Below are 26,715 nucleotides of genomic sequence, written 5' to 3'. Positions count from 1 at the left end.
AGTGCCAGTCCAGCCCTTTGTTGCCTTCCCGTCATGTCTAGATAGAATCCAATAGGGTTATAATCATGAGTGCTCAAAGCGCTCGCTGTTTGGTTTGCTTATTGGCCACAATCCAGGTACTACTGCCAGGATTTTCCTTGAAGTTTGGGTAATGTGTAGACTTAACTTACTGTAAATATTACTAAAGTTAAAAATATAAATAAAAATATATTAAATTGGTGTGCACTGATTGTGCATATTCATTAAAATACATTTTATTGATTTAATATTCATATTCAATAAGAATAATCAATTATTTTATTCTTTTAACGGTTTATGAAGGTAGTATGTTATAAAACCTTTTTTTTTTTTAAACATCTTTTTTTTTCTTTTGTCTGTCCATCTGCCAGTGTAGTAATGACAGAAGGACTCCATTTGACTGAATACACTGTAAAGCCTGTTTTTCACGAACAAATACTGAATCTGAATTTTTTGTAATTTCCTTCCAAAACAAAGACTAGTACATTGTGTCACATTAATATGAACAAATGATGAATAATTTGCATGCCTCATTCCCATCTATGCCCTGACATTCATACGGGTAATTAGCCTGCAAGTATTACAAGTATTAACAGTCTGTCAATAAGCTTCATACAATTCATGACACATCTGTGACTTGAATTCATTTCAGTTGCCTTTGGAAGCTGAGCATTCGGTGGGCTTTAGGGAAAAAGGCCCAGCTGTCCTGATACATATTTTTATGTTTATTTAATTTTTTATTTTATTTTAACCACATGTAAGTTTTTTTTTTTTTCGCACAAAGAGGCAATTTTAAAAACACCGTAAGTTGTACCAGTTACTAAAATAAGTGTGAATTTCAACATAATTTAGTGTCATTTCTAACCCGTTTACCATCATCCGTAAAAAAAAATAAAATAAAAAATAGCCAGCTTGGTTTCAACAGCTCACTGATGCGGATTCTCTGTCCCAGCAAAAAGCAATCACATTAATTACTCCTTCATTACAGATTGCTCATTGCAGAGGTGTTTGAGCCTTTACCACAAAGTCACATATTAATCTGTGAAAAATGCACAGGAATTGCTTTTCCTAATAGAAGACCAGTTTTTCAAATTGTCGCTGACTCCCAGGGTTAAAAGGAAATTTATGTTTTAAGAAATAATTAGCCAAAGCCCCCTAATAGACTTGTCCTCTAGCCAACATGACACATTCTAGCTGACCTTTTAGTCATCTTCATAAACCACCGAGTGCCATCATTTTGCATTTAAATCTAGCCCTGAAGCAGAACCAATCGCTGGTCTGTGTTTATAGGGGGAAGTGAGGAAGATTTAGCATTGATTTAGCCACTTCATCTCTGCATGAGTGCTCCAGGTGACACCACAGAACCAGGATCATTGGAGATGAGGTTAATGTGGGTTAATTCTTCTGATTTGTGCAATGTGTGCCATTAAATGTCAGAATTAGCATGTGGCTTGAGACTTAATGCTGTTGATTACAGCTTTGTTTAGAATATCCAATCTATATAAGAGCTCATGGTAATGATGTTGTTAGATGAGGCCAGTTGTGAGGTGTTCTTCAATGTGAGTCACTCAAGTAAAGGGGTCTCTGAACTTTGATGTACTTTTCAGCTGAGCGACTGCAGAATCCCTTTAAGGAAGATGACAGCGGGGGCTCACAAAGCTGACTTCACGCTTTCCAATTCAAAAGCGTGCTGGTCTCGCAGAATTTTTATTTTATTTTTTTTACATCAGCATCTATATTTTTGATCCTTGAAGTGCAACAGGAATGCCATTAAAACTCTCTTCAGTGATTTAACATCAAATAATTTCAAGATTATTCCAGTCATGTTGAGAGCGGAATTTAGTGGTGGGTTTTAGGTATGGGAATTAAGCAAATTAATTCATGAAGTCTCTCAATTTCCCCTTTTTTTCAGTGCGAATGTTTTTACACTTTTTAATCCCGTGAATATTTCTCATGGTACTGTAGGTTTATTACTGAAAGCCAGTTTCTGGATAAACACATTCCTTAAAAAGATACAGTTCAGCAAAGACATGCTATTTTATTATTATAATAGTCAGGCATGTTGTCACATTACATGTGGTAAGCTGTCATACTGAGAACCTGACACTGAATAAACTATTGTAGGCTTTTCAGCTCAAATTAAACATTTAAATAATTATGAAGTCATACAAAAAGGCCCTTAGGTATTAGAAATTATATAATTTTCTCACATATGATGACCTGCTTATATATAAATGTGACCGCTTTCTCAATCCAATAGTCTGCCTTAATTATGTTTGTTGTCTTAATAATTCAGGTTGTTTTTATTTGGAAAGAATTTACAAAATGGTTTGAAACCAACATACAAAAGCAGTACTAAAGAAAACCAGCATAAACTTCCCTGTGTGACAGCTAACACCAGTGTCTAGTCAATTGCATAGGCTTATCATCTAATTGTTCATTTTTGTTTCTGAGAAACAATAAAGGTCCCTGTAACGAAGCGCATTTCAAAAGTTCCCACCTGAGACTTTACAAGGCGGCCACCCATGCATTCGATCTGCCTGTACGAATTACCTTTCCCAATGATTTTAGGCAACAATTGCGCAAGGGAGAAGCAGGAAGCTGTTGTGGCTTGTTATTGTTTTCCGTCAATTGTCAAATCTAAATTAGTTTCAAAGGAAAGGAAATTCAGTTTCTGATGCGTTTTTTGGAACTGCTTTGTAATGGTTGCCAGCACGATTTGTGATGAATACAACTCAAAGGGGGCCCGATAACTGCAGGAGCCATTAAAAGCACTCATGTGTGGCTCACGCTTAGCAAAACACCATCCCAATTGGGCAAGAGCACTCTTCTGTTTGGAGGAAGCCCTTGACTTTTACCTTATCTTTACTCCAAATATGTTAAATGTTGTCTAATTACATTGCTGGTGATTGTAGATTTGATGGTCTGTCAGTGAACTTTTAAACACAATGCAATCTTTAGTAAGGAAATCCTAAAAAAAAAAAATAATAATAATAATAATAATATAGAAATAAATGAAAAACTAGGCCTGAATGTTAAGCTTGGACCACAGTGTTTTTGCTACAGACATTATTTGATACATTGTTTTTGTCCATGCACTGAATATCCATGGGGTCCAAAATATCTGGGAAAATATTGAATTTCATTACATTGATGAACAAACACTGAAACACACACACACAAACAAAAGAGAGGTTCAGTAGATTGGGAAAAAAAAATTTGTCAGTGGAGACATTATTGCAAAGCAATATTACGTTGCTATAGTCTTGCACTTTTCACAACATGTCCAGTGAAGTTAGCAAATTCAGTTTTATCCAATGTGAATCTGTAATGTTTTATTAAATTGGTTGTTGTATGAATTGTGAAATGTCCCATGAGTGGCACTAAAAAGTTAATGCTCTACTGTATATTTGGAAATAACATCATAGACACTAAACCAAACCCAAAGTGAACTTGGGATAAAAACACACTGCCATTTTACCTTGCTTCTACAAGTCTTTGAGCTTTTATCATGACTTGTGTTTCTTCGTTTCACAAGAGAAGTGGTTTACCAGGTGGGCTACTGAGCAAGTTTACTACATCAGAAAAGCCATACATGTGAAGCTGGTTATGTGATGCAAACATGTATTAGTTTATGAATCATTGACTATGGTACGTAAGTGTTTTTTAAAGAGATAAAATGCTTGAAACTAAATCTTTGTTACATTTATGCATTTAGCAGACAATTTTATCCAAAGCAACATCAATTCAGGCAATTGATTTTTTTACCAGTATGTGTGTTCCCTGGGAATTAAACCCACAACCTTTTGCACTGCTAACGAAGTGTTCTACCACTGAGCAACAGTAACACTTTGGTTTTGGAACACTTTTGGAACACTTTGGAACAGATTTTTAATTAATTGATAATCTGCCACTGTAATAATAATTTAAGAATTGTGAAAGAGAATAAACATTGCTGTTTTTTTACTGCGTTAATTTCAACTGGAAACTGCAGCGAACTGTATGTATAGGTAATTTTTTTTTATATTGAAGTAGCTGTCTGGGGGACGTTACCAAAATGGCCACAGAGTGAAATGACTTGCTTTAAAGTGCCTTTGTAACCACCTAGAATACCCTAGCAACTGAATAGCAATGCAATAAAATCCACTTTCAACACCTTAGCAACACGTACTGCAGCAAAGCATTGTGGTGGAGTATCGCATGAGAAAGAAATATCCAGTAGCACTATAACATTCAAAACACAGCAGGATGTCATGAATGTTAGTAATATGTGCTAGACATTCTCCCAGTCTCTTTGGCCCCTTCTTTTTGAATTTAACTTTCATCCCGAACATTTTTTCCCCGTTTATTCTAGTCTGAGTCAGCAAGAGGCTCAAACTCTCGCAATGGGTGGTGATTTAGCCTCCAGTCCAGCTGAAGGCTATTTACCACACCGGTATATACACTCCTCCAAGGCTTTAACTTTGTGTGGCTCACTGATTGTAGCGTAAAATCGTTTTTTAGAAATAAAATACAATCATGTTGAATGTGCTGCATATATTTTCATGAATCTACAGTCTATATTAGCATAAGTGTAATGCTTTTCTCTGTTTTCTCTTCTTTTTCAGATTTGGAAAACTTCAAAACCCACAAGCGGAGTTCTGTGTCTGTCCGGGAAGGACAAGGAGTTGTGCTTCTCTGCGGGCCGCCCCCTCACTCTGGAGGTCAGTACTACTTGCAGCTCGTTCATATTTCATTTACACCTAATTTTTCCAGAGGAGAGGTCTTCCAGCAGTCTCTCAGCACTCGGTTGTCCAATCTGCGGATCATATAATCCCATCAGCATCTCTCAATTCTCTGACAGCATGTGTAGGCAAGCCCAGTCGCCCTCCGGAGACTGAGCTGTTTGTGTGCAAACCCACTTCCACCCTCACCTGCCTCCCTGTAGTGTCAAGCAGCATCCTTCCCTATACCAGGCGGGTCAGAAAGCCATAAATCTTGATCGCTCTCTTCCTGAGTTACACAAAGACCCTGTAGCATCTAGCATTTCATCCATGCTGGGCAGCTCCTCCCCTGTATTTCTCTGCGGAATCTCACGACTCTACCTCCACCGTGAAATGTTCATTAACTCTGCCATCACTTTGATGGCCTCTATCAATTAATCCAGCTGCGTGTGATTTAACTGCTTATTAATGGTGCCAACAGTGTTGCTTGTTAGAAGAAGTGCTTTGTTAGCGTTTATTGCACAATAGGTGCTTTTTCACAGTGGCCTTTTTGAAGGGCGCCATGGATCCAAAGCATTCGTACTTTTGTTATGTGAGCTAATTAACGTTGTGAAGTGGGGGTTTCCAAAAAAAAGTTAAGAAATGATTGAACAGCATCCAAAAATACATTTATCCATCAGCTATCTTTAAATATGCCCCATATGTATACAGTATATGTAATTTCCCTCATACTTCTTAAATATGCTCTATGTGCAGTAATTGTCTAATTATTTAAGTTTTGTTGCTAATTCAATTTAAAATCTACCTTATAAATTCTAAGTGAGATCATCTTTAAATTCTGCATGGAGGAGCTGCATGAAAAGACTGATTTTAAACAATGGCACAGCACACAGGTATTACACAAACTGGACAAAGAAAAGACTCTGATATCAAAGTGATTAGCATCAAGCTCCTACTCTGTTAGGTAGAGCTAACAATTTGAAGATTATGGGTTAGTAAAGCCTGCATTGAGATGTTTTAGGATTAAATCATTTAATTAAAAAAATCATTAAATTAAATCAAATTGGGTGACCAGAACTAACTGTTAGAATCTGTGCTGAAATGTAGCAGATGAGTGGGCTGTGTCACATTCAACGGGGTCTGCTTTCCAAATTTGGCAGCTACAGGAAGTGGCAAAGCAACAAAGAGATCAGATTAGACAAAGACTCTTCCAGCTAGTTACTAATGGTATAATTTATTTTTTCTTCTGACAAGCCATTTATTTAGATAATTATGCTATGTGTTAATGGTGATGTTAGTTGGGCTTTTATTCACAGATGTTGATTGTTTCTTTGTCTAAGAGTTAGAAGTATGTCATTAAGTGATTCGCTAGAAAAATGTGCAGTTGTCTTGTTGAAGGAATTGAAGTGAGTCATTTATAGCCATTTTAAAGCGTTTCCTTGTAGTAAAATGGTTGAAGTAACTTCTCGGTTATGTATATAACCCTCAGAGATGTCACGTCGGTAATGACTGACAAATTGGGATCTCGCCAATTCATCAGTCATTGTGTAACCATAATATTAGTATTGCCAATTCATAGAGGCTGGTTAAAAAAACAACAACAGCAACAAAAAAACTCTTAACAGTATCTGTTTTCTCCAGATACCATATTTATTTATTTTTATTGTTTGGTCTGTCTTTGATATCCGTTCACAAATTCTCTGAAGTTTAAGAACTTCTTGTCTTTGTTGGATTTGGCAAGTGTTTTCTTGACTGTGTGGCTGCTAATTGGTTTGCCAAAGCTTCCTTGCAGCTTTCCTCATAAATTAGGCGAAAATTCATTTTGGTGTTGGAGCGTGATTTATCTTTGTGGAAGGAGGAAACATAGAGTACAGGAGTACGAGACTGTCTGAAAAGGAACTGTTATTCACTGCAAGTATTACGTGTCTGGATTTAAACAGAAGGAAGCCTTTGTATGTTAACTTTTATCAAGTCCTTGTCTCTGTGGCACTGTGGAAGGAAAAGCTCTGTGAAAGGAAGCAAGACTTCCTCTGTTAACTTTACAAAGAAAAAAATAATAACTGTAAGAGTTTAGCTGAATATTTCATGAGTATTTTGGAGGCTAGAGGTGGTAAAAAAATACCAAAGTACTAAGTTGGTACTAAAATATTAATAAATGTAACAATACCTGTCTTCCTGCATTATTAGTAGTAACAAGTAATGACTACATTTGGTTCCTTCACTTTGTCTGACTAACATTTGAACACTTTGAAAAACCATGTATGTGCTCAAGTTTATCTGATTTCTTGTTTCAGTAAAAAAAAAAATATGTTAAATAATTAATGTAAATTCCTATTTGGCAAATGCTTGAAGGCTGCATTCTGTTCTTTTAATTTAATTAGTTAATAATATTTATTTATGTACATTGCCTTTCAAGTTCAGGATAAGTAGTATCTTTTATTTAATTAAAATTATAATTTCTGCAAGGATGCATCAAAAGTGATGGTAAAAACATTAATAATGCTTAAAAAGATTTCTATTTCAGATAAATACTGTTAATTTGAACTCTCTGTTCATCAAAGAACATTTTTTTATCATGGTTTCCACAAAGATATGATGCTTACATGAATGTTTCCAACATTGATGATAATAAGAAATGTTTCTTGAGCAGCATATCAGCATTAGAATGATTTCTGAAGGATGATGTGGCACTAGACTTTGGAGTAATGGTTGCATAAAATATTAAAATAGAAAACTGTTATTTTAATAATATTTTGGATAATGAATTAAACGTTTAAAAATAAAAATATTTATTTTAATCATGTTTTATACTATAATAGTACTTAGTTCATAAAAATTGTTATAACGGATATAAATCATTATTCAAATATGAATATAAGCGTGTATTCAGTATCCTGGTATTGAATATTGAAGTTTTGATATTGTGACAGCCCTATTAGAGACTATAAAATGCTGTACAGCTGGACTGATTCAGTGCTCACACAAATCAAAGCTGTAATAGGTCCAGAAACGCTCATAAAAAAAGCGTTTAGTCATAAATAATTAATGCTGTAGTATTTCGACATCGATACACTTCAAAGACGTGTGTCTCCAGTACTTGTCTCCTTTGGAAAAAGTGACTTCCTGTTAAAGCTGATGATGACGTTAATCATTTATGCCATCCATCTTTTTCTCCCCAAAGCATCCTCCGCAGTCAAACTTGGCATAGTCAGTGGGTAGCGCAGTAACGAATGAATATCGCAGCATAGTACTATTCATTACCTTCTGCACTCAGGGCCTGAATGACTGGCTACAGCTTTGAGGACTCATATGCTGCAGAGAACCTCTCATCAGGAGCAGGGTCCTGCCTGCCAGAGCAACTGTCATGGGAAGCATAAGGCAGAGAAGACAGCTGGCCCCCTGTTTCCTTATGCCGCGCGGGGATGCGCTCTGACATGCTGATTGAGCAGTATATGATCCACTGGTGAGGGAGAAGGCGAGAAGAGAGGATTGGGGTGTGATTGGAGGAGAAACTATGTGCTGGCTCTTACGCTACTCCAATACAAATGCGTTAAGATGTTTGGCCACGTGCAACAGTGTGAGCATGCATTAGCGTGCCAAACCTCCCAAGTGTGTATACATGTGTAAGCTTGTGACTCAGACTATGAAATGGAAGCAGATGATCTCTTGCACATTATCTGCTTTTTTGCTAAGTCTAAGGATCTCTCATGAGGTTGGGAGCTAATTGTTTGGTAGATCATAGTCTGTGGAATATCAAGTGCATGTGTTTAGGTTGCTCGATAGCGATAGGTTGAAGGGCACCTGAACTGGCTTGGCCTGTCTTGGAGAGCTGTTAAATATGGGTTTAAATAATAATTGCATTTTCTCTTCACTTTTATCCAAAGCGACTTGTAAATGAGGACAATGGAAGCAATCAAAATCAACAAAACAGCAATGATATACAAGTCCTATAACAAGTCTCAGTAAGCTAAATGCAGTACACGTAGCAAGGGCTTTTAAATAATATAATAAATAAAAAGAAAACGGATAGAATAGGAAAATGTTAAATGTTGCATGCATTGCTAAAAATTAAGATCTTCCTCAGTATTTTATTCATCTTGTCCAGTATAAAGTCTTGTTTTCTAAAACAAAAATAAACACAAAAAAAGAAAAATCATGTTATGCTCTTTTCAACCATAAACACTTTTTAAAGATATACATTCATAAACTTTATTTTGATCAATTTTGCACAAAAAAAAGAAACCATGACATTTTGCTTCTGAAGTAAATGTATCTTAACTTAAGAATCTTTTGCACTGGAAACAAGACGAATATACTAAAGGAACATAATTTTTTGCCCAATGTACACAGTATTATGTTCCCTTTAATTTATCTTTTTTGTTTGTTTGTTTTTGTTTTGTTTTTTTTTATTAATCTTGAAAAAGTCCTAAAGTTTTAAATTTACCTTCATAAGACCTGCAGAAACCCTGTAATTGTTTGATGTCCATTTATTTATTTAGTATTTAAATGTGTCATACAGTTTGTATATTTATTTTATACATGCAGATGCATTATACAAATAGAATATTAGAAAAATGAGATAGAATATAATAATCATAATACAAAAATCATTTATAATAAATAATAAATCAATCATATTTAAATCATAATAAAGTTTTTGTTAGTTCTGTTTTCTATTTTTTCTTATGTTCAATAAGAAAATAATTATATAGATAATAGCAATAATACTGTTTATAATTATTTACAATTATTACTGTATATATGTGTTATATGTGTATGTGTGTGTGTGTGTTTCTATATATGTATGTACGTACTTATATATACAAACACACCATCTTATTATTTTTTTTTAGCAAATGTAAATTACAGTGACAAAATACACTCTTTTATGAACTTTTTAAAATGCCACGAAGCTCTTTTTATTGTTGATTACGCTCAAGGAGAACTCATAAGATTCTATACGTGTATGATAGGTGAATAAATGAGATGCAATCTGGCACCATGCATTATGGGGCTTATTAAGTCATCATTCACAGGGTATTTCATCATACCCCCTCTACTTAACATCTGGACATGCTGTGAATATATTAATTAAAGTCTGATACAAAGCTATTCAGAGTGTTCAAAATCAGCCTATGTTATATGAGAAGCAAATGGCTTGGTAACTGTATGTGTTTCAGTTATGCAAGTCAAAATTGACAAATAGCATGTCACTGCCTTTTCCCCAGCAATTTACGCTATCATTTATGTATAAACTTTAGTGATAAGTCCTCTATTTAATGTTTTCCCACTAATAATTATACTAACAATTTGAGTGAAAAGTTGACTGTATTTTCAATTGTCTTTAAAACTCAATAATTTGGTACATCCTCTTTTGACTACATTAATTCCACATGTTTGTATTAAACCTAATGATTGTGTTCTCCAGCATTTGAATCCAAAGTTGTCAAAGTTTCCCTGACAGTTGCTCTTGAAAATTTATATTTCAGATACTGTGTGTGGTCACCCATACTTTGACTTGTCATAGCTTTTAAAAAACTATTTTCTTACATTGTCATGTTGCTGTTTGGTTGCTAGCGTGTTCTGGATGGTAGATAGGTGCTTGCTTACTGACGAGTGGGGCGGGGCCGAGAGCCGTGGGAATGGGTCGAGGCCGGTGGAGTAATTGGAAAGGAGCGACACCTGCGCCACTCACCGGTCTCGAGTTCCACGGAGGAGCTCCGGAAGGATAAAAAGAGGAGCTACGACAGTGAAGGGCGAGAGAGGACCAGGCCTCTTCTTTTATGTGCTATATAAATGATAGCACATAAAAGCTTGCATGAAGCTTTAGTGGCGTGTCAGAAAGGCTTAAAATGTTTCAACAGCTTTAAGCCGCCCACCGTCACTCCTTGCTGTCTAGGTGTCAGCAAACAATGTGTCCCTCTCCATTGGACACCAGTCACACATTATTATGTCCCCAAGGCTTCCTACTGACAAACACCCGCCACCCCCAAAACACATACTTCCTCACCCGTACACAATCCTGTGGGAATACACTCAGCCCTGCAGGAATACACTGCCACTCATTCCCAACAACAAAACAACTGATTATGTGCTAGGCTCCTAAGGCTTAAGAGACTCAGGAGTTGTGTTTAGCGCCGTCTGCCTTGCATCATGTCTGTAAATGAAATTTCTTAAAGCAGTCACCAAACAACATTGTATTTAAACAGTTTACATCTATTGCATTGGACCCTGATTGTGGAATATTGTCTAGTTCAACAGCTTATTAATAAAAACAATTTTTGCAGGTTGCAGTTTGGTAGGTAGAATGTTCTTGATAGACACTATTCTCTTGTTAGGTGGGTGCTTACTGAATTTTATTTTATAATTAAAAATACAATTATGTTTTTCCCTCAACAACAATTTTTACAGCATTGTTAGGTTTATTTTAATTTAATTTGTTTTACATTTAAAATTTATTTTATTTTAAGCATTTTATTATTGTTTTTATAATTGAAAATCTAATTATGTTTTGTCCCTACTTGCTTACTGCAATTATTTAGTTTTATTTAGCTGTTTTAAATTTTTTTTCTTGTATTTTATTTTTGAGAATTGTTTTTATCATTTTATATATTTTTTACAATTAAAGTGGTACTTTACAGCAATGTAATTATTTGACTTTCTGATTCAAGATGATGCAGTTTTCCTGATCTCATGGTTTTCTTGTGAAACACCACCTGTCGCAAAACGTGAAGACATATTGCGAGTTGTACATGTTATTTTCATTTTGGTGGTTTAATGTGAGAAATATTTAATATATTATTTCCATCAAATTTTTTTTTTTTTTAAACTGATTTTATATATATATATATATATATATATATATATATATATATATATATATATATATACACATACATACACATATATACATACATACATACATACATATATATATATATATATATATATATATATACACATACATACACACATATATATATATATATATATACACACACAAAATTCACCGTTAGGCATTTTCTCACACAAGCAGTATGTGTTATTTTCATTTTGAAAATAACTATCACATGCTGGAGAGAGCGAAAAAACACCCTACATAACCCTGACTATATTTATTTATTTATGTATGTATTTTTGTCACTGTTAGACGACGCATGAGATGTTCCAGATGTTTTCAGTAGAAGCCAGTTTGTTTATTTTTGAACTCAGTTTAAACCATGGAACTAAGCCTAAATATGAGCAATAGTATAGTGTTATGCTTCCTTTGCATGATATCTTGTGTGTGAGACACAAGTTAGCAGTCAAGCCAAGGACAAAGTATTTGTGTTAATGGAGAGATGATAATAATAATAATAGACCAGCTCTTGGCTTCTGGCTATTTTAGATTCACTGCAAAAACTCAACAAGGTGTCATCTCTTTGTCTTTTGTCCTCCATTCCTTGTTTTATCATCTAATGCCCTTGCATGTCCATAAAGCACGGAATACCTGAGAAACCCTGAGGTTGCATCTCATCGGAGCTGTCAGCTCTCTTCTCTCTTCTGTGTATTCCTCATTGCTGGATTTGGCATTATGGGTTTGAGTAAATGTTTGTGTGCGTGGTTGACTTCAGAGGTGCCCTGGAATGTGCAATGTAGACCCAAATTGAGCCTTCTGTGCTGCCGAAGTCAGGTCGGATCAGTCACACACAAGCATTTGAACGGCTGCTACCTCCACCTCAGCCTCCGAGCCTCTCTGAATTCAGATGCCGTCCAAGTCATTCAGCCTTATTCTCCGTGTTACTCAATAACTATGTTTAGTGTGGGAATCTAATGCAGCTGACCTCCATTTGCTAATGGAGATTGGTCCTTTCAGGTGTAGCGAACGCTGAAATCACTTCTTTTCTGCTCTGCCGCTAACAATGGGCATGATGGCATCTGCCCCGGAGTCATGCAGCAGTGAGAGCACAGAGCATGTGCACTCTGTCTGGTCCTGTTAGGAGAAAAGAAGATGTGATATTCTGGAGGCCTTAAGCAAAGAGCTTCTCAGACTGCTGCTGTGTTTTCTGATTTATCTCGCTCTTTCAAGTTCTATCTTCTCGGTTCTTACAGTGACTGTCAACAAACAGCCGGACCGGAAACGCTGCACTTGGTGACAGTCCATACAGTGGGTAGTTTTTCTCTAAGGAGGACATAAATGCAGTGGCGGCTCGTGGGTTTTAAAATAGACAATGTACACTAATTGTATTGGTCTGGCAATCCCTGCCGATTATTATTATTATTATTTGCTTAACCACTTCAAAATGGCTTTTTGGTTCCTTGTAGTCAGAAAACCTACAGAAAATGACACACATACAGCAAGATAATATCACTTCACTTACCTGGCAGTGAAGTTATGCTGATATGTCTAGGAACTATACTCTCATTCCGATGTAGTAATCAAGGAACTTTTCTGCCATTCCACATGTGCAGCAGGCGCAATGATATTACGCAGTGCCTGAAAATAGGCTACTGTTGGAAGTTGGCTGTGGACTATTTTCAGGTGCTGCGTAATATCATTACGCCTGCTGCACCCATGGTACGGCAGCAAAGTTTGCAACTTTTAATTTTCCTTCAGTCTTTTAACACGATGTAACTACAGAAGAGTCAAGTTTTAAATAGGAAAAATATCTAAACTCTTTGGTCATTTTTGACGAAATGCTAATGGTCTTATCAGATTCAATTATCTAATATATATATATTAGTAAGTAATTATATTTAATTGCAATAATATTTTGCATTACTGTTTTACTATATTTTTGATCAAATAAGAATTCTTTCAAAAACATTTTAAAAAAATCATATTTGCAAACATTTGACTGGTAGTATACTGTATGTATATTTAAACTTGATTGTAATTCTGCTAGTAATTATCATTTTTATAGGCAAGGTGGTGATTGATTCTTATATATTTTTTGAAGTGTATTGCAGCTATTGGTGCTTAAATGTATAGTTCACCCAAAAATGAAAACCAAACAGTTGACAGTAGGTATTGACTTCCATAGTTTGGGGGGTGGGGGGATACTATGGAATCAATGTCTACCGTCAACTGTCAAATATCCTCTTGTGTTTAACAGAAGAAACAAATTTATTCAAGTTTGGACCAATTTGAGGGTGAGTAAATGACAGAATTTTCATTTTTGGGTGAACTATCCCTTTAAAAAAAAATCCTCATTTACAAACTGGAACCAACCTTTATTGTTTGATCACTGTTGTTTTTATGATTTATTCATTTAATTAATAATTAATTATCTTTTTATATATATTTGCAACACGGTAAGCTTGTGTAATCCCGGACACAATGATTAAATATGCATAATGTTGTCACAACAAGTCTCACATGTATTATTAACAGGCGATGATCAGGCAGCTGTGATGCTATTAAAATTCATCAAGAGCATTTGCATCGATAATGCACGATTAAGAGGCAGATATGTGCATCTTTTCATAAAGCTTTATTTCCAGCTTGCGGCATGACAGAGCGTAAAAATAATGAATGGGTCTCTTTGATTGGAACTGAGACTGGTGTTTGTGGTGATAGATGGTTTATTTTGTCTGCAGATATGTCTTTCTCTCTGTTTCTTCACTAGTGTAATAATGGTTTCTTACCGCTAAAATGAAATATGATAGTGAGTTTTATTTTAAATGCTTCCTACACCAGTATTTTTCCACAGAATTCCATGGCTGATGCAAACTGGAAAGAGAGGGATTGTTGTCAGACAGAATATGACCTAGCCTAAAGTCTAAAACATCTATTTTCTAATTGCAGTTCCAGTGCTGTCACACATCAGTAGTGCTTGTGTAAGCACATTAGATCATTTGACTTTGAGCCAGATTATACTATCCATTATCATGTCCAGTTAATGGCAAGCAAAAGTACAAAAGCATTAATAAGAATGTTTTCTCATCTGTCCTGACCCCATCTTCCATTGTTCAAACAATCAGGTAATATCTATATATGCATCAGCTGTAAAAAAAAAATAATAATAATAATAATAATAATTATTCGTGCAGTAGTTGTTAACCCCACCATGTAAAATCTGCAGTTTTGTACAACAGACCTGCCCTTAGAAAGCAAAAATTTGTTTCCTTCATCTTCCTTAATACTCTCCACATGTCCGTACAATTTGCACAAATCTTATACGTCTATTTCTTCCCTTTTCATTTTATGTTGACTTCTCTGCTGACTTTCTGCAACCCCAGCATTCTTGGTATAATGCAAACTGAGTTTTGTCAGCATCTGACAGTCCCCTCTAGGGACCCTTCAAAGTGAAGAGTCTTGGCTTCTTACACATCAAATTTCAGAGTGAACTTTGAACATTTCACATACTGTATGGAAGATTCTATGTAACATTTATAATGTTTTTCTTAAATCTCTTATTTTTGGGGTAAAAGCCCAGCTGAGAACCAAGTGCTTTATCAGGAAAGGTTTCATATCAGGGGGAAAATGTGAAAACTTTGATGTTAGATTTTATCTGCTTGGGTTTTCTCATTTTGTTGCATTATGTACAAGTTGATTTCTCTTAAGACCTTGATATCAAACCAAATGAAAAACATAAATCTAAGGGTTTGAATAATTGAGGGAAGAAATCCTTTGGGTTGTGGTAGGGTTGCAACAACAGCCTTTGAGCAATCGTATATGACCTTTCTATGCTAACACAAAGCTTTGTTTTTTTTTTTTTTTTTTTTTTTTTTTTTAAACCAGCATTACGCCTGCAGCAGTAGTGGGTTAACATTTGAAGTTTTTACCTTCGAAATTAATAAAAAATTCAACATTGTAAAGAATGATTGATTGATTCATGGATGGCAGGATTTAAGTCAGAAAGCAGATCCTGTTTTGCCATGTGCGATAGCACAAAATCACATTACGTTTTTCAGCTCATCCTGAGCACCAGATGTCTGCTTGCAGGTATTATATTACTCGTAAGCAACTTGTCAGACATTTTCAAAGCACAGCACTAGCATAAAAAAAGATTTAAAAAAGAAATATCAAAATAACTTCAAGCTGGCACCCTCATGTAAGCTAGCTCTGACTTACAGCTAACTTTAGCGTTTTGTTTACATCTTGCTTGCCTCATTGTTAATTTTCCTGTTAATTAGCACTTAAACATTTAATTAAAACTAAGAGTTTAAGTACCTACGCTTGACCATTGCATATTTCTGAAAGTCTTGCTCATCTTTTTTTTTTTTTATAAAAATTCTTCCTTATATTACAGTTGTATGTTACCTGCATGATGTTAGCTTAGTGCTTAGGGTTCATGGGTGGGAAAACCAAGCCGCTCAAGCCACTTCTGTGCGCAAGCTAGCTGAAGCCCACAGCTATGGATCAGATCAAACTGTGATAAATGACCAGGACTCAGGCGGGAATCCTCCAAGACTGTTTTGTTTAATTAGCTAACGAGTGAGTGGGTTTGATTGGGCTAAGCCGGGGAGATACTATGTGATACTATGTCGATTAAATGCGCTGCCGGGGAGCCAAAAGCCTTGGCCAAGTAGAACATTACAACGTACTGCAAATGGATTTAGCATTGATGGCACAAATGGAAAGCTCACATGCCAACATGTCTAACCTCGGAGTGGTTTGGTTGAATAAGATGTAGGTATGTGCCACAGAAACATGAAGGAGGCTGGTGACAGGAAATGCACATTGGTTTATTAATGCTTCAGTGCATTGTTCTTCCACAGATGCGGTTAGATGCTTATTAGATTGACAGCTGATTTCTTTAATGCTGTTTTGAGCTGCAATTAGATTTCGACTTATGCAAAGCCATTATAAAAGCACTCCTTTTAGTTTAGAGCCTTTCTCCAATTACAAAAATGTACTATTCTAGCAATTTCAAATAAAGAGTCAGCAGTTGAATTATTATCAGAAGGCGCTTCCTCTGAAAGGAAAATTTCCTTTATTGTTTTGATTCATGTATGGATAATAGAAAAAATTGTGGTTCACCTTGCTCTTTTTGTGGCTCATACTTGACGGTGGAAATTGGAGAATGACAGAGATTGTGGGTAATTGAATCAGCAAAAGGTGAAACAATTGTAATTCCTGGAGGTCAGGTTTGAAAATGTTTTTCTGTGCTAGTAGAGGAACCAACCATTGACAGATGTGACATTAAGTGTATGCTGACATTTAGTGGAGAGGAACAGCCAAATGAGGATGCTACATCTTCAAAGTCTGGTCAACAGCACTCCTCTCAGAGTTGAGACAGTGATAGTGTGTTGAGATAGTGTGTGGAAAGCACATTTTAATCTCAACTATTTAAAAACGATTCAGTTAAATTCAAATAAATTACCTTAAATTATAAATATCAATGAAAGTCATTATTTCTGAAAATAAAATATTTTTAATTGCAGTGAACTAAATACAACAGACCTAGAATAAATAGTAATGTGATTTATACTTAAATTTCAAGTATGTTCTATACTTTACATTTATTTTACAATTTACAGTTTTTGCCATTTGACATTCATAATATGTACTGTTCCCATAGTGGGCTATTAAGAATTGGATTGTAATGAAAATAATGTCAGTAGTCCTAAAAATAGGGTTCATATTATTTGGGCGGAACAAGGACATTTTTTGACAGTTTTTGGGAGATTTGCCCAATTACGATAGTTGGACATTTGAGGATATTTCCATATATCTGTTTTCTTTCCACACTTTTACGTTAAGATATATTTGTTGTTGCCATTAAAAAACTCTTCTTTAATGAAATCCAGTGTGATTAGCTCATTACTTGTCGCCTGATTATCCATTAACTGACCAATGTCAATGAATAGCGCTCTGGATTTTAGAACATTGGTTACATACGACCACTCTCCCACTTGACTAGAGGCCAACTAATCATAGGGCACTGGTTATCCTTTCTGTCATTAATTTTCACCCCTAAGCCACACAACCCTTCTCAGGCTGATTAATTTTCACCCTAGCATGTAGCCCCAATGCTAATTTAGTAACTCTAGGGAGGCGCAAGATTCATGAGCAGAGCCCACATATGCCATTTAGGCTCTGCTGAGAGAGGAAATGTCACCGTGTACTCTAGTTATGTTTATGCAAATGTAGTTTCCGGGCAGTAGAGTGACCTCTTTCCACTCATGTGTGATTTTGACAGTCTTTTCTCCATCTTTCCTTTTTCCACTAACAGCTTTGACGTTCTCCTGGATTTTTAATGAGTACCCATCATTCGTGAAGCAAGATTCTCGTCGATTCGTGTCCCAGGAGACTGGGAATCTATACATCGCTAAAGTTGAGCCATCTGATGTGGGCAACTACACCTGTGTTGTGACCAATACTGTCACCAAGACACGCGTCCAAGGGCCGCCTACTCCTCTAATACTGCGCAATGACGGTAAGGATGCTTGTTAATGTCTCGATATATACCCCTATATGCATTATGGAATTCTGTAACTTTAAAGATCTAAAAAAGATGTGAAATATGAAGAATACACAATTTATTCAAAGGTTAATAAGCTGTTTCTCTGCAAATTTTAAGATGCTGTGGCAGCATGTTTCGGTGCCTCTAGGCTGGCATTATCAAAGGCCCTCACACTGAAAGGTCTTTTGTCTTAGGCTGATCTAATTGTTGCTTCTCTGTGGATTTACAATTTGATCACACTCATGTTCAAGGGTGATAAAAATAAATTGTCAAATATCCTAACAGACAAACGGAATCTAATTTATCTGACTGATAGCATAAAATAAACTTCTTTCAAACCACTCAGTGTTTTCTTCGAGAGGTAATGGTTTTTCTGTGATTGATTTTATTTTTCTGTGATTGATTTTAAAGAAAAAAGTGTTTTTGTTTTTGCAACTAAGCAGCCATTGTAGTTTTAAAGAGTGAATTATGATAGACATACGTAATTGAGTAATTAAGCAATTATCCTAATAATATTCTTATTTATTTTAATATAAAAATTTTTGCCTTTCCTCCACCTAGACTTTAAATTAATTTTTTCATGATTATCGAAAAAGTAGCTTTAATTGGTGTCATATTTGAGAATTATAAAGAATATATGTCTTTTTGTTTTCACAATAGGCATTAATTAACCGCTGACAAATGTATTGCTTTAGTTGGTTCAGTGTTTATTCTTTATTTCTTCTCCAGGATATATGATGAATATGTTAGTAAAAGTTTCATTCAAAGCTTTCAATTGATGTAAGGTTTGTTAGGATATGACAATATTTGACAATATATCTCTGAAGATATTGAAATATAAAATTTTTTTATTGGAATAATATGTCACAATATTACTGTTTTTACTACGGTATGTTTGACTCGCGAAAGCATTAAAAATCTTACTGCCGCCAAACTTAGCAATGCATATTCAATATATGTACATGTATACCACAGTTCAAACAAGACAACATTTGGACCTCAAAAAAGGAAACTATAGTTCTATATTTATTTATTTTTAGGGTCCACCTGACTAAGACGCAACTGATGCCTGAATTATGGTATAAAACATGTTGTCTAAAAAGCTGATGTTTCTCTCGGTGGTGTATGACCAACATGAGCCGATCAATGGCTACTGTCACAGTGTGATCTCCAGGCACAATTTCAAACCCCATTGTACATTTCTTTCTACCTGGGATGATTGCCTCTCTTCAACCCTTCCCATTTGGCAGTGCTGACATAAACGGCCAGCGTTAGACATTACAGATAAGCATCTCTTTGAGTTCCTCAGACAGCTTAGTCTCTGAGTCCGATAGCACACCTCACAAAAACACAGAGGGAGATATCAGGGCTCCCTGCTATCCCAAAAAAGCCTTTCAGAAGCTAGAAAATAAATCATGCAATAATAATGAAAGGGAAAATAAAAGATTGTCTGCTTTAGCAATTGCAGTTTCAGATGGATTAAATTATATCTTTTTTTGGAAATAATTGCGATTTTCTTTTTTTTTCTTTTTTTTTATAGGTGTAATGGGAGAATATGAGCCAAAGATTGAAGTGCAGTTTCCAGAGATTGTTCAAGTGGCTAAAGGTTCAACCGTGCGTCTGGAGTGTTTTGCATTGGGGAAGTAAGTATTACAAAGATGTCCTCAGTAGAAAGAGAATGTAATCAGTCTTTGAATTACTTTTTGTGTTTGTGTTTGCAACTTAGTCCAGTACCGTCCATAAGTTGGCATCGCGTGGACGGAGTCCCATTCACTCGTAAAGTTGATGTAAGGAAAACCAGCGGTGTGATGGAAATCCCTTACTTCCAGCAAGAAGATGCGGGCACGTACGAATGTGTGGCGGAGAACACCAAAGGAAGAAACTCTGTGCAGGGAAAGCTGTCATTCTTTGGTAAGTTGTCATGAAATGCATGAATATTTGAACAGCGAAAGCCACATGTCACGTCCATTGAAGTGACGGACATGATGCAGGGCTCTGCCTTTCCAGTCATCAACCCTGCCCAGCAGAAAATCAACTTAAGGCCGGATGTTGTGCTTTAACAGTGCATCAAAATGATTAAAGCCTCCCGGTCGTGATGTCTCTAATATTTTTATCCAGATTAAAAAGATGAGAGGGTGACCTTGAGTCTGACCTTCTGTTTGTGTATGTGTGTGTTCCGTTCTACCAGATGGCACTGTGATTGGGATCCAATTTGACTCCAGATCAAAGCTGTTAAATTTACTATACTTAGATAAGGGGCACATATGCCAGGAAAACACTAAGCAGAGCAGCATATGGATCTGTGATGACTTCTGATTTTTTTTATTTTTATCAATAAATATTTGTTGATTTTAAAACATATTTGGAGACTCTGGACCCAACTGAAGATGTTCAGAAATAAAGGCTTAGTGGAGATTGCTTGTTTGTGTTATGGTCTTGAATGATACATGAAATCAGAAGGCTTATAAGGAGAAGCTATTATTTTGTAAGGAATCGGATTTATAGTTTTCACCTGACGCGTGATAAATGCCATAGGCTTGCATTAAGGACAGGAGTCAAGGCTCTTTGTACCTAAACAACTACCTAGCCTCGCAACTAGTAGTGAGGTCATTCAAAACAGTTCATAGCAATAGCAGTGTTAGAGTTACTTATATAAACTCATTTCTGTTAATGAGTTCAAAATTTAATTTGTTAATCGTCTGTTGTCCTGTTCAAATTTTTGGTTTAACAATTTTTCAAAAATCTTACAAAATACAAATGAAATACTATTATTCTTGGGTTCATTTAGTGAAAAATACTATGGAAAATATGCCATAAATTTTAATAAATATTTTACATTTACATTTAATCATTTAGCAGACGCTTTTACCATCTTCAGGAAAGTTTGATAGCAGCACATCCAACTCCTCCAAGAAGTTTCCCAGTTGACCTGGGGGACGATAAATGACCACAAAGTGGATTTAAACAGGGTGAGTTACAGTAATGGCATGTGATTCAAATGAACCAGTACCTGTAGGTGATGGCTGAAGATCAAATTTCCATTCTTTTGATATAAGGAGACTCGTACCTCCACCCCTCCCAGTGGTACGAGGAGTGTGGGAACAAGTGAAATTACTGGAGAGGGCTGCAGGGGTGGCAGTATCTTCAGGTTGGATCCAAGTCTTGGTCAGTGCCATGAGGTTGAGACCGGAATGAGTAGCAATAGAAGAAATGAAGTCTGCTTTGTTAACTGCAGACTGGCAGTTCCAGAGACCAACTGGAATAGAGAGCGTAGTAGTAGAGGTCAGAGGGACAGGCCGTAGGTTTGTCAGACAGACCTTCCTGCTACATACATAGCATATTTACATGTTTCTTACTGTTCAAGAATTTGGAGTCAGTAAAATTTTTAAAGGTTTTTGAAAGAAGCTGCATTTATTTGGTCAACAAAAACAGTAATATTTTTAAATGTTATTACAATTTAAAATAACAATTTTCTATTTTACTATATTTTAAAATACAATTTATTCCTGTGATACTAAAGCTGAATTTTCAACAGCCATTACTCCAGCCTTCAGTGTCGCGTGCGACTTCAAAAATCATTCTAATATTCTATGATTTGATTTACAAGTAACATTTCTTAACGCTATCATAGTTGAAAATGGTTGTGCTGCTTAAATAAGAATTTTTGTTTCTTTTTTTTTCAGAAACGGTGAATGGTGACATCCTTGGTAAAAAAAAAATAAAAAAAAAATGGTTTCTTTAAAAAAAAATCTTACTGACCAAATATTTTTCAACAGTAATGTACATAGTGTAAATCAAGTTATTTGTTTATAAATAATATACCTGTCACAGCAGCTATTCATTAGTTAAGGATTTATATTCTATTAATTGCATGTGCACCTTCAGCCTACATCTGTTTACCAGTGCAAATTGGCATGAATTGTAAAAATGAGACCCCAATGGGTTTCTAGCCTGGGTTTCTAGCAAGTGTACTGTGACTCAGAGGCTTATGAAGAGAAGCATATTAAATATGAACTTTAAAATGAAGGGGTTCATAACCTTTTCCCTTCACCGGCGTGTTTGATCCACAGCATTGTTCATACGAGACAGCAACCTATTAAGTAAGTACCTGTAGGCTAGAGAGCAGTGGGATTTATCGTCCCCTTATGGGATCTTGCACTGGCTCTAATGCTGTACCCGCATGCCCAGTGGCCCATTTACAGGAATAGTCTGCAAGGAGCTCGCTGAATGTTTTATTATCCCTGTTGTCTCATTGTTTATATTCCAAACAATGTGGAAGATGTGGGGGACAGGTTCTAAGAAGAGGGAAGTTCTCCTAATGGGCTTCCCAGATGCGCGACGTAGCAGTGATTTATAAATGTATTAATTAGATAAATACCTTGGGTATATTGTAAAAGCGAATGTAATCCAGCCAAGGAGGTGATTCGTCATAGGCTTGGTTGTGTTTCACTAATGCTTTTGCTCCTCAGCTCTTATGCCCCATTCTGTTTAGGAGAGACTTGATATTTATGATAATTCTCATCGGTTTTCGCTTCGCTTCTGCTGTTCTTCAATCGTTTCCACCCCCGGCTCACCTCTCCTCCTGTGTATAAGTCAACTGCAGTATAAGGAGAAGGAGACAGACCTTTAGCGTCTGGTTAAACTGCATTGCCTGTGGTTATTAAATAAAACGAAGGGTTTTTGCGGAGAAATATCTCACAATAAACCGGAATGGATCTCATCAACCAAATCAATAATAATGTGTATAAAAAAAGGTAATTTTTAAATTATTTTAAAAAAATGTTGACGAAAATACAGCATTGCAGTATATTAACAATGCACTAACAATTGCTTGATAGAGAAGAGCATGGACAGTTCTCTTACGAGAGCTCTCTCGTACTGCGTCTTAGCTAAGACGCTACGGGAAAAGTCTCTTTTCACGAAATACTGAAGCAAAAAATTATCCTTAATTTTGTATTTTTGTAAAGCGCATTTGCAGCAGTACACAGCCATAGGCGAGACGGCTCGTTCGCTCATTGGCTTGTTCTGCGGCAACTGCACAGCCTATCGAGCGCGGGCTGATGCAACATCTTCGCGCCCCTTCTTGCCACTTCCTGCCGAAACGGGTGTGGCCCAACCTATAAAAGGAGCTCGAAAAGGCTGACTCACCTGATTCCGTCTGAGAAAGCACATCAGCAGGACGAGCCATTCTGAAGCTGCTGGCATCGCCGCCTTCCACTGCCGTTCCTGCTGCGCTATCCGGCGCCTATATCCTTTCAATTCTGTTATATCCAAGCTGTTCTTTATGTGTGTGTGTGTGTGTTCGCCCTGCGACACACACTCGTAAAAGAGCTCGCGTCTTTTTTAAGATGCCTTCCTGCGGCTCGTCAGAGCCCCACTCAGCGAGGGAGACCGGTACGTCATCTGTGTCTCCTGCCTGGGTTAAGATCATGCAGCGCTCGCGCTCGCTGACGGCGGATGCCCCCACTGCGAGCTGTTGCCATGGTGACTCTGAGGACTTGCCTGGCCTTTTTCTCTGAGCCTGCATTCTCCGCTGTGCTGAGGCGCCGTAAAAGCATCGCTTCCAGCGGATTCCGGAACCGTCTTCAGCTCAACCGAGCTCGCCGGTTCGCCCTGCTTCACCGCCCCCCCCTGCATCGCTTCCCGGTAGGCAGCGCCCGCTGTTTGCCGGCGCGTCGTCCGAGGAAGTCGATCTCAGGGCCGCGTCGGGGGAAGAGGACACGTGCTCTCTGCTAGCTTCGGGCAGTGAGGGCTGGGCGAGCTCCGAGGATCTCGCGCCTTCTGCTCAGAAGCCCAGCAGACGAGCTGACATCGAGAAGGAGCCGGGGCGAATGCTCGTGTTGGCCGCGATGAGTCTCGGCCGCGAGTTGTTTGCACCAGCGCCCCCCCTCTCGTTCCCGGCTGGATGGTATTTCCCTTTCGGATGAGCGTACTTCTCAAAGCCCGCCTCATTTCTTCCTGAGCTTCACGAAGAGGTGGCGAAGGCTTGGAACGCTCCATAATCAGCGCGAACTAGTTCGCCTGTCTCACTAGCATTCTCCACACTGATGATGCTAAAAACAGGAACTACCACTTCCGCCGGTGGAACAGGCCATAGCGACGCACCTTTGTCCACCCTCTGCTGGATGGCGGCAAAAGCGGTGTTGCCATCTAAAGCCTGCTGTGTGACGCTGCGTCGGCACTACTAACGATGGGTGCTTCATCGAAGTGCAGGTGTACGAGTTCCGCTGTGGCCGAGCTCTCACCCAAGCGCGCCGCTGTTTCAGTTCCAGGAATTGTGACTGTCTCAGCGTTTTCTGCAATGCGCAAGCCTGCACAGTTGCCCGCTTGCCTGCACACAAAAGCCGTTATCGCAACAGCTTCAGCAACGCAGCTCGAGACCCCCGTTCTCGCTCTACCGGCCGTCGCCCCGCGCCGCGGGGACCGCGGCAGAGGATTACGTTGAGGCCGGGAGCCCCGAAGCCATCCTAGGAAAGCCATCTATGCATGCTGCATGACGCTGCGTCGGCACTACACACGATGGCTGCTTCATCGAAGCGCCGGTGTACGAGTTCCGCTGTGGCCGGGCTCTCACCTAAGCGCGCCGCTGTTTCAGTTCCAAAGATTGAGACTGTTTCAGCGTTTTTTGCAATGCGCAAGCCTGTACGGTTGCCCGCTTGCCTGCACACAAAAACCGTTATCACGGCTACCCAGATATTTCCCGAAAAAGGTGTAATTTCTGGTGTCCCGGCCACGGCCGATGGTGCTATAAATGTAGTGACGATGCCCACTGCTCAGTGCCCATCTCCACATATAAGCACAGCCCTTCACATAAAAGCGACTCAAGTCGATCACGCGCACTACATAGTAGACGTGCCCACTCCTCAGTGCCCACAATCACTATGTCACACGCGTCATGTGGTTTCTGTAAAAACGAAACCCGTGCACGTTCGTCCGGCCACGGCCGATGGTGCTATAAATGTAGTGATGATGCCCACTCCTCAGTGCCCATCTCCACATGTAAGCACAGCCCTGCACACAGGGCCTGCGCCCATAAAAGCGACTCAAGTCGATCGCGCATACTGCATAGTAAGCGTGCCCACCCCTCAGTGCCCACAACTACTATGTCACACGTGTCATGTGGTTTCTGTAAAAACAAAACCCGTGCACGCTCGTCCGGCCACGGCCGATGGTGCTATAAATGCAGTGACGATGCCCACTCCTCAGTGACCATCTCCACATGTAAGCACAGCCCTGCACACAGGGCTCGCGCACATAAGATCGACACAGATCGGTCGAGCGCGCCGCATAGTAAACGTGCCCACTCCCCAGTGCCCACATACACTGTCACATACGGCGCGTGGCTTCTGTAAAAACGAGGCCCGTGCACGTACGCTCTGCACAGGCAGACAGCGAGTTGAAAGTGGTAAATGTGCACATATGCAGCCCACAGTTACTTGCAGACATATCGAGTCCCACGGGACCTGCTCAGCCTTCCCCCAGTCGGTTAAGCGCCGGGACGGGGTCAAGGAGGAGCGATCTGCCCGCTGTGATCAGCGCGCTCCCCGCCTCAAATGCGCAGCACACCCGAGCGCCGCCGTTGTCCGGTCAACAGAGCGCGCTTCGCATCCAGCCCTTAGCCATTCATGCAGATGCATGGTCAGCGCTTCAGGGGTTTCGGATTGGGTGCTAGGCATTATAAAGAGAGGCTACTCGCTACAGTTTTTTCGACGCCCTCCGCGCTTTTCAGCGTGCGTCGAAACTACGGTCAAAACAGAAGTAGCACACATACTTCGGGCCGAAATATCAAAACTGTTGAGCAAAGGGGCTGTAGAGCCTGTGTCTCAAGCTCAAAGCGAGGGGGGGGGCTGTACAGCAGATACTTTCTGGTGCCCAAGAGAGGCGGGGGTCTCAGGCCCATACTGGATCTAAGACAGCTGAACAAGGCATTGATAAAACGCAGTTTCAAAATGCTTACGACCAGGAAACTCCTCGCGCAGATTCGCAGAGGGGACTGGTTCATGTCAATAGATCTGAGGGACGCGTATTTTCAAATACAGATAGCGTCAAACCACAGGCGATATTTGAGATTCGCCTTCGAGGGCCAGGCATACCAGTTTACAGTCCTCCGTGGCTCCTCGTACGTTTACGAGGTGCATGGATGCAGCACTCGCTCCTCTCAGACTCAGAGACATGCGAGTGCTGGATTATTTGGACGACTGGCTGGTTCTGGCCCGATCACGAGCGGAGCTCGTGGACCACAGGGCCGTTTTACTCGAGAAGCTCGGCCTCAGTGTCAATTGGGCGAAGAGTTCGCTGAACCCCAGTCAGACGATTCTGTTTCTGGGTATAGTTCTGAACTCGTGTTCCATGACGGCGCAGCTGTCACCACAGCGCGTGATGGGCATTCAGCGCGCAGCGAGTTCTTTCCGCTGCAGCGCGACCGTGTCGCTCAAACACTGTCAGAAGATGCTGGGCCTCATGGCCTCAGCATCTCCGGCTCTGCAGCTGGGCATGCTCCGCATGCGCCCCCTGCAGTTCTGGCTGAAGACGCAGGTGCCGTGCAGAGCGTGGGCATCTGGCCGGCTGCATCTCAAGGTCAATCAGAGCTGTGTCACAGCTCT

General features: G+C 38.7%; 1 protein-coding gene and 1 long non-coding RNA gene across 4 annotated transcripts in view; one reads left to right on the top strand and one right to left on the bottom strand.

Moving 5' to 3' along the window:
• cntn4 (contactin 4) overlaps positions 1 to 26,715 on the top strand; it is a 140,435-nt gene that overhangs the window by 58,879 nt on the left and 54,841 nt on the right. For all 3 annotated transcript variants that reach the window (XM_059570606.1, XM_059570605.1, XM_059570604.1), the window contains exons 5-8: positions 4,626 to 4,721; positions 17,882 to 18,085; positions 19,653 to 19,755; positions 19,839 to 20,023. In XM_059570606.1, the coding sequence (XP_059426589.1) occupies positions 4,626 to 4,721; positions 17,882 to 18,085; positions 19,653 to 19,755; positions 19,839 to 20,023 (588 nt within the window). The remainder of the gene's footprint in view (positions 1 to 4,625; positions 4,722 to 17,881; positions 18,086 to 19,652; positions 19,756 to 19,838; positions 20,024 to 26,715) is intronic.
• On the bottom strand, positions 11,948 to 16,080 carry LOC132160887 (uncharacterized). Its single transcript, XR_009438082.1, has 2 exons — positions 15,967 to 16,080; positions 11,948 to 12,693 (listed from the first exon to the last, which is right to left on the bottom strand). It is a non-coding gene; the product is annotated as an uncharacterized LOC132160887 (long non-coding RNA).

The sequence above is a fragment of the Carassius carassius genome, chromosome 17 (genome assembly GCF_963082965.1).
Source record: "Carassius carassius chromosome 17, fCarCar2.1, whole genome shotgun sequence".
NCBI classification, from domain to species: Eukaryota; Metazoa; Chordata; class Actinopteri; order Cypriniformes; family Cyprinidae; genus Carassius; species Carassius carassius.
Note: the sequence above shows the minus strand (reverse complement) of the source record. Positions and strands in the feature narration are given on the sequence as shown.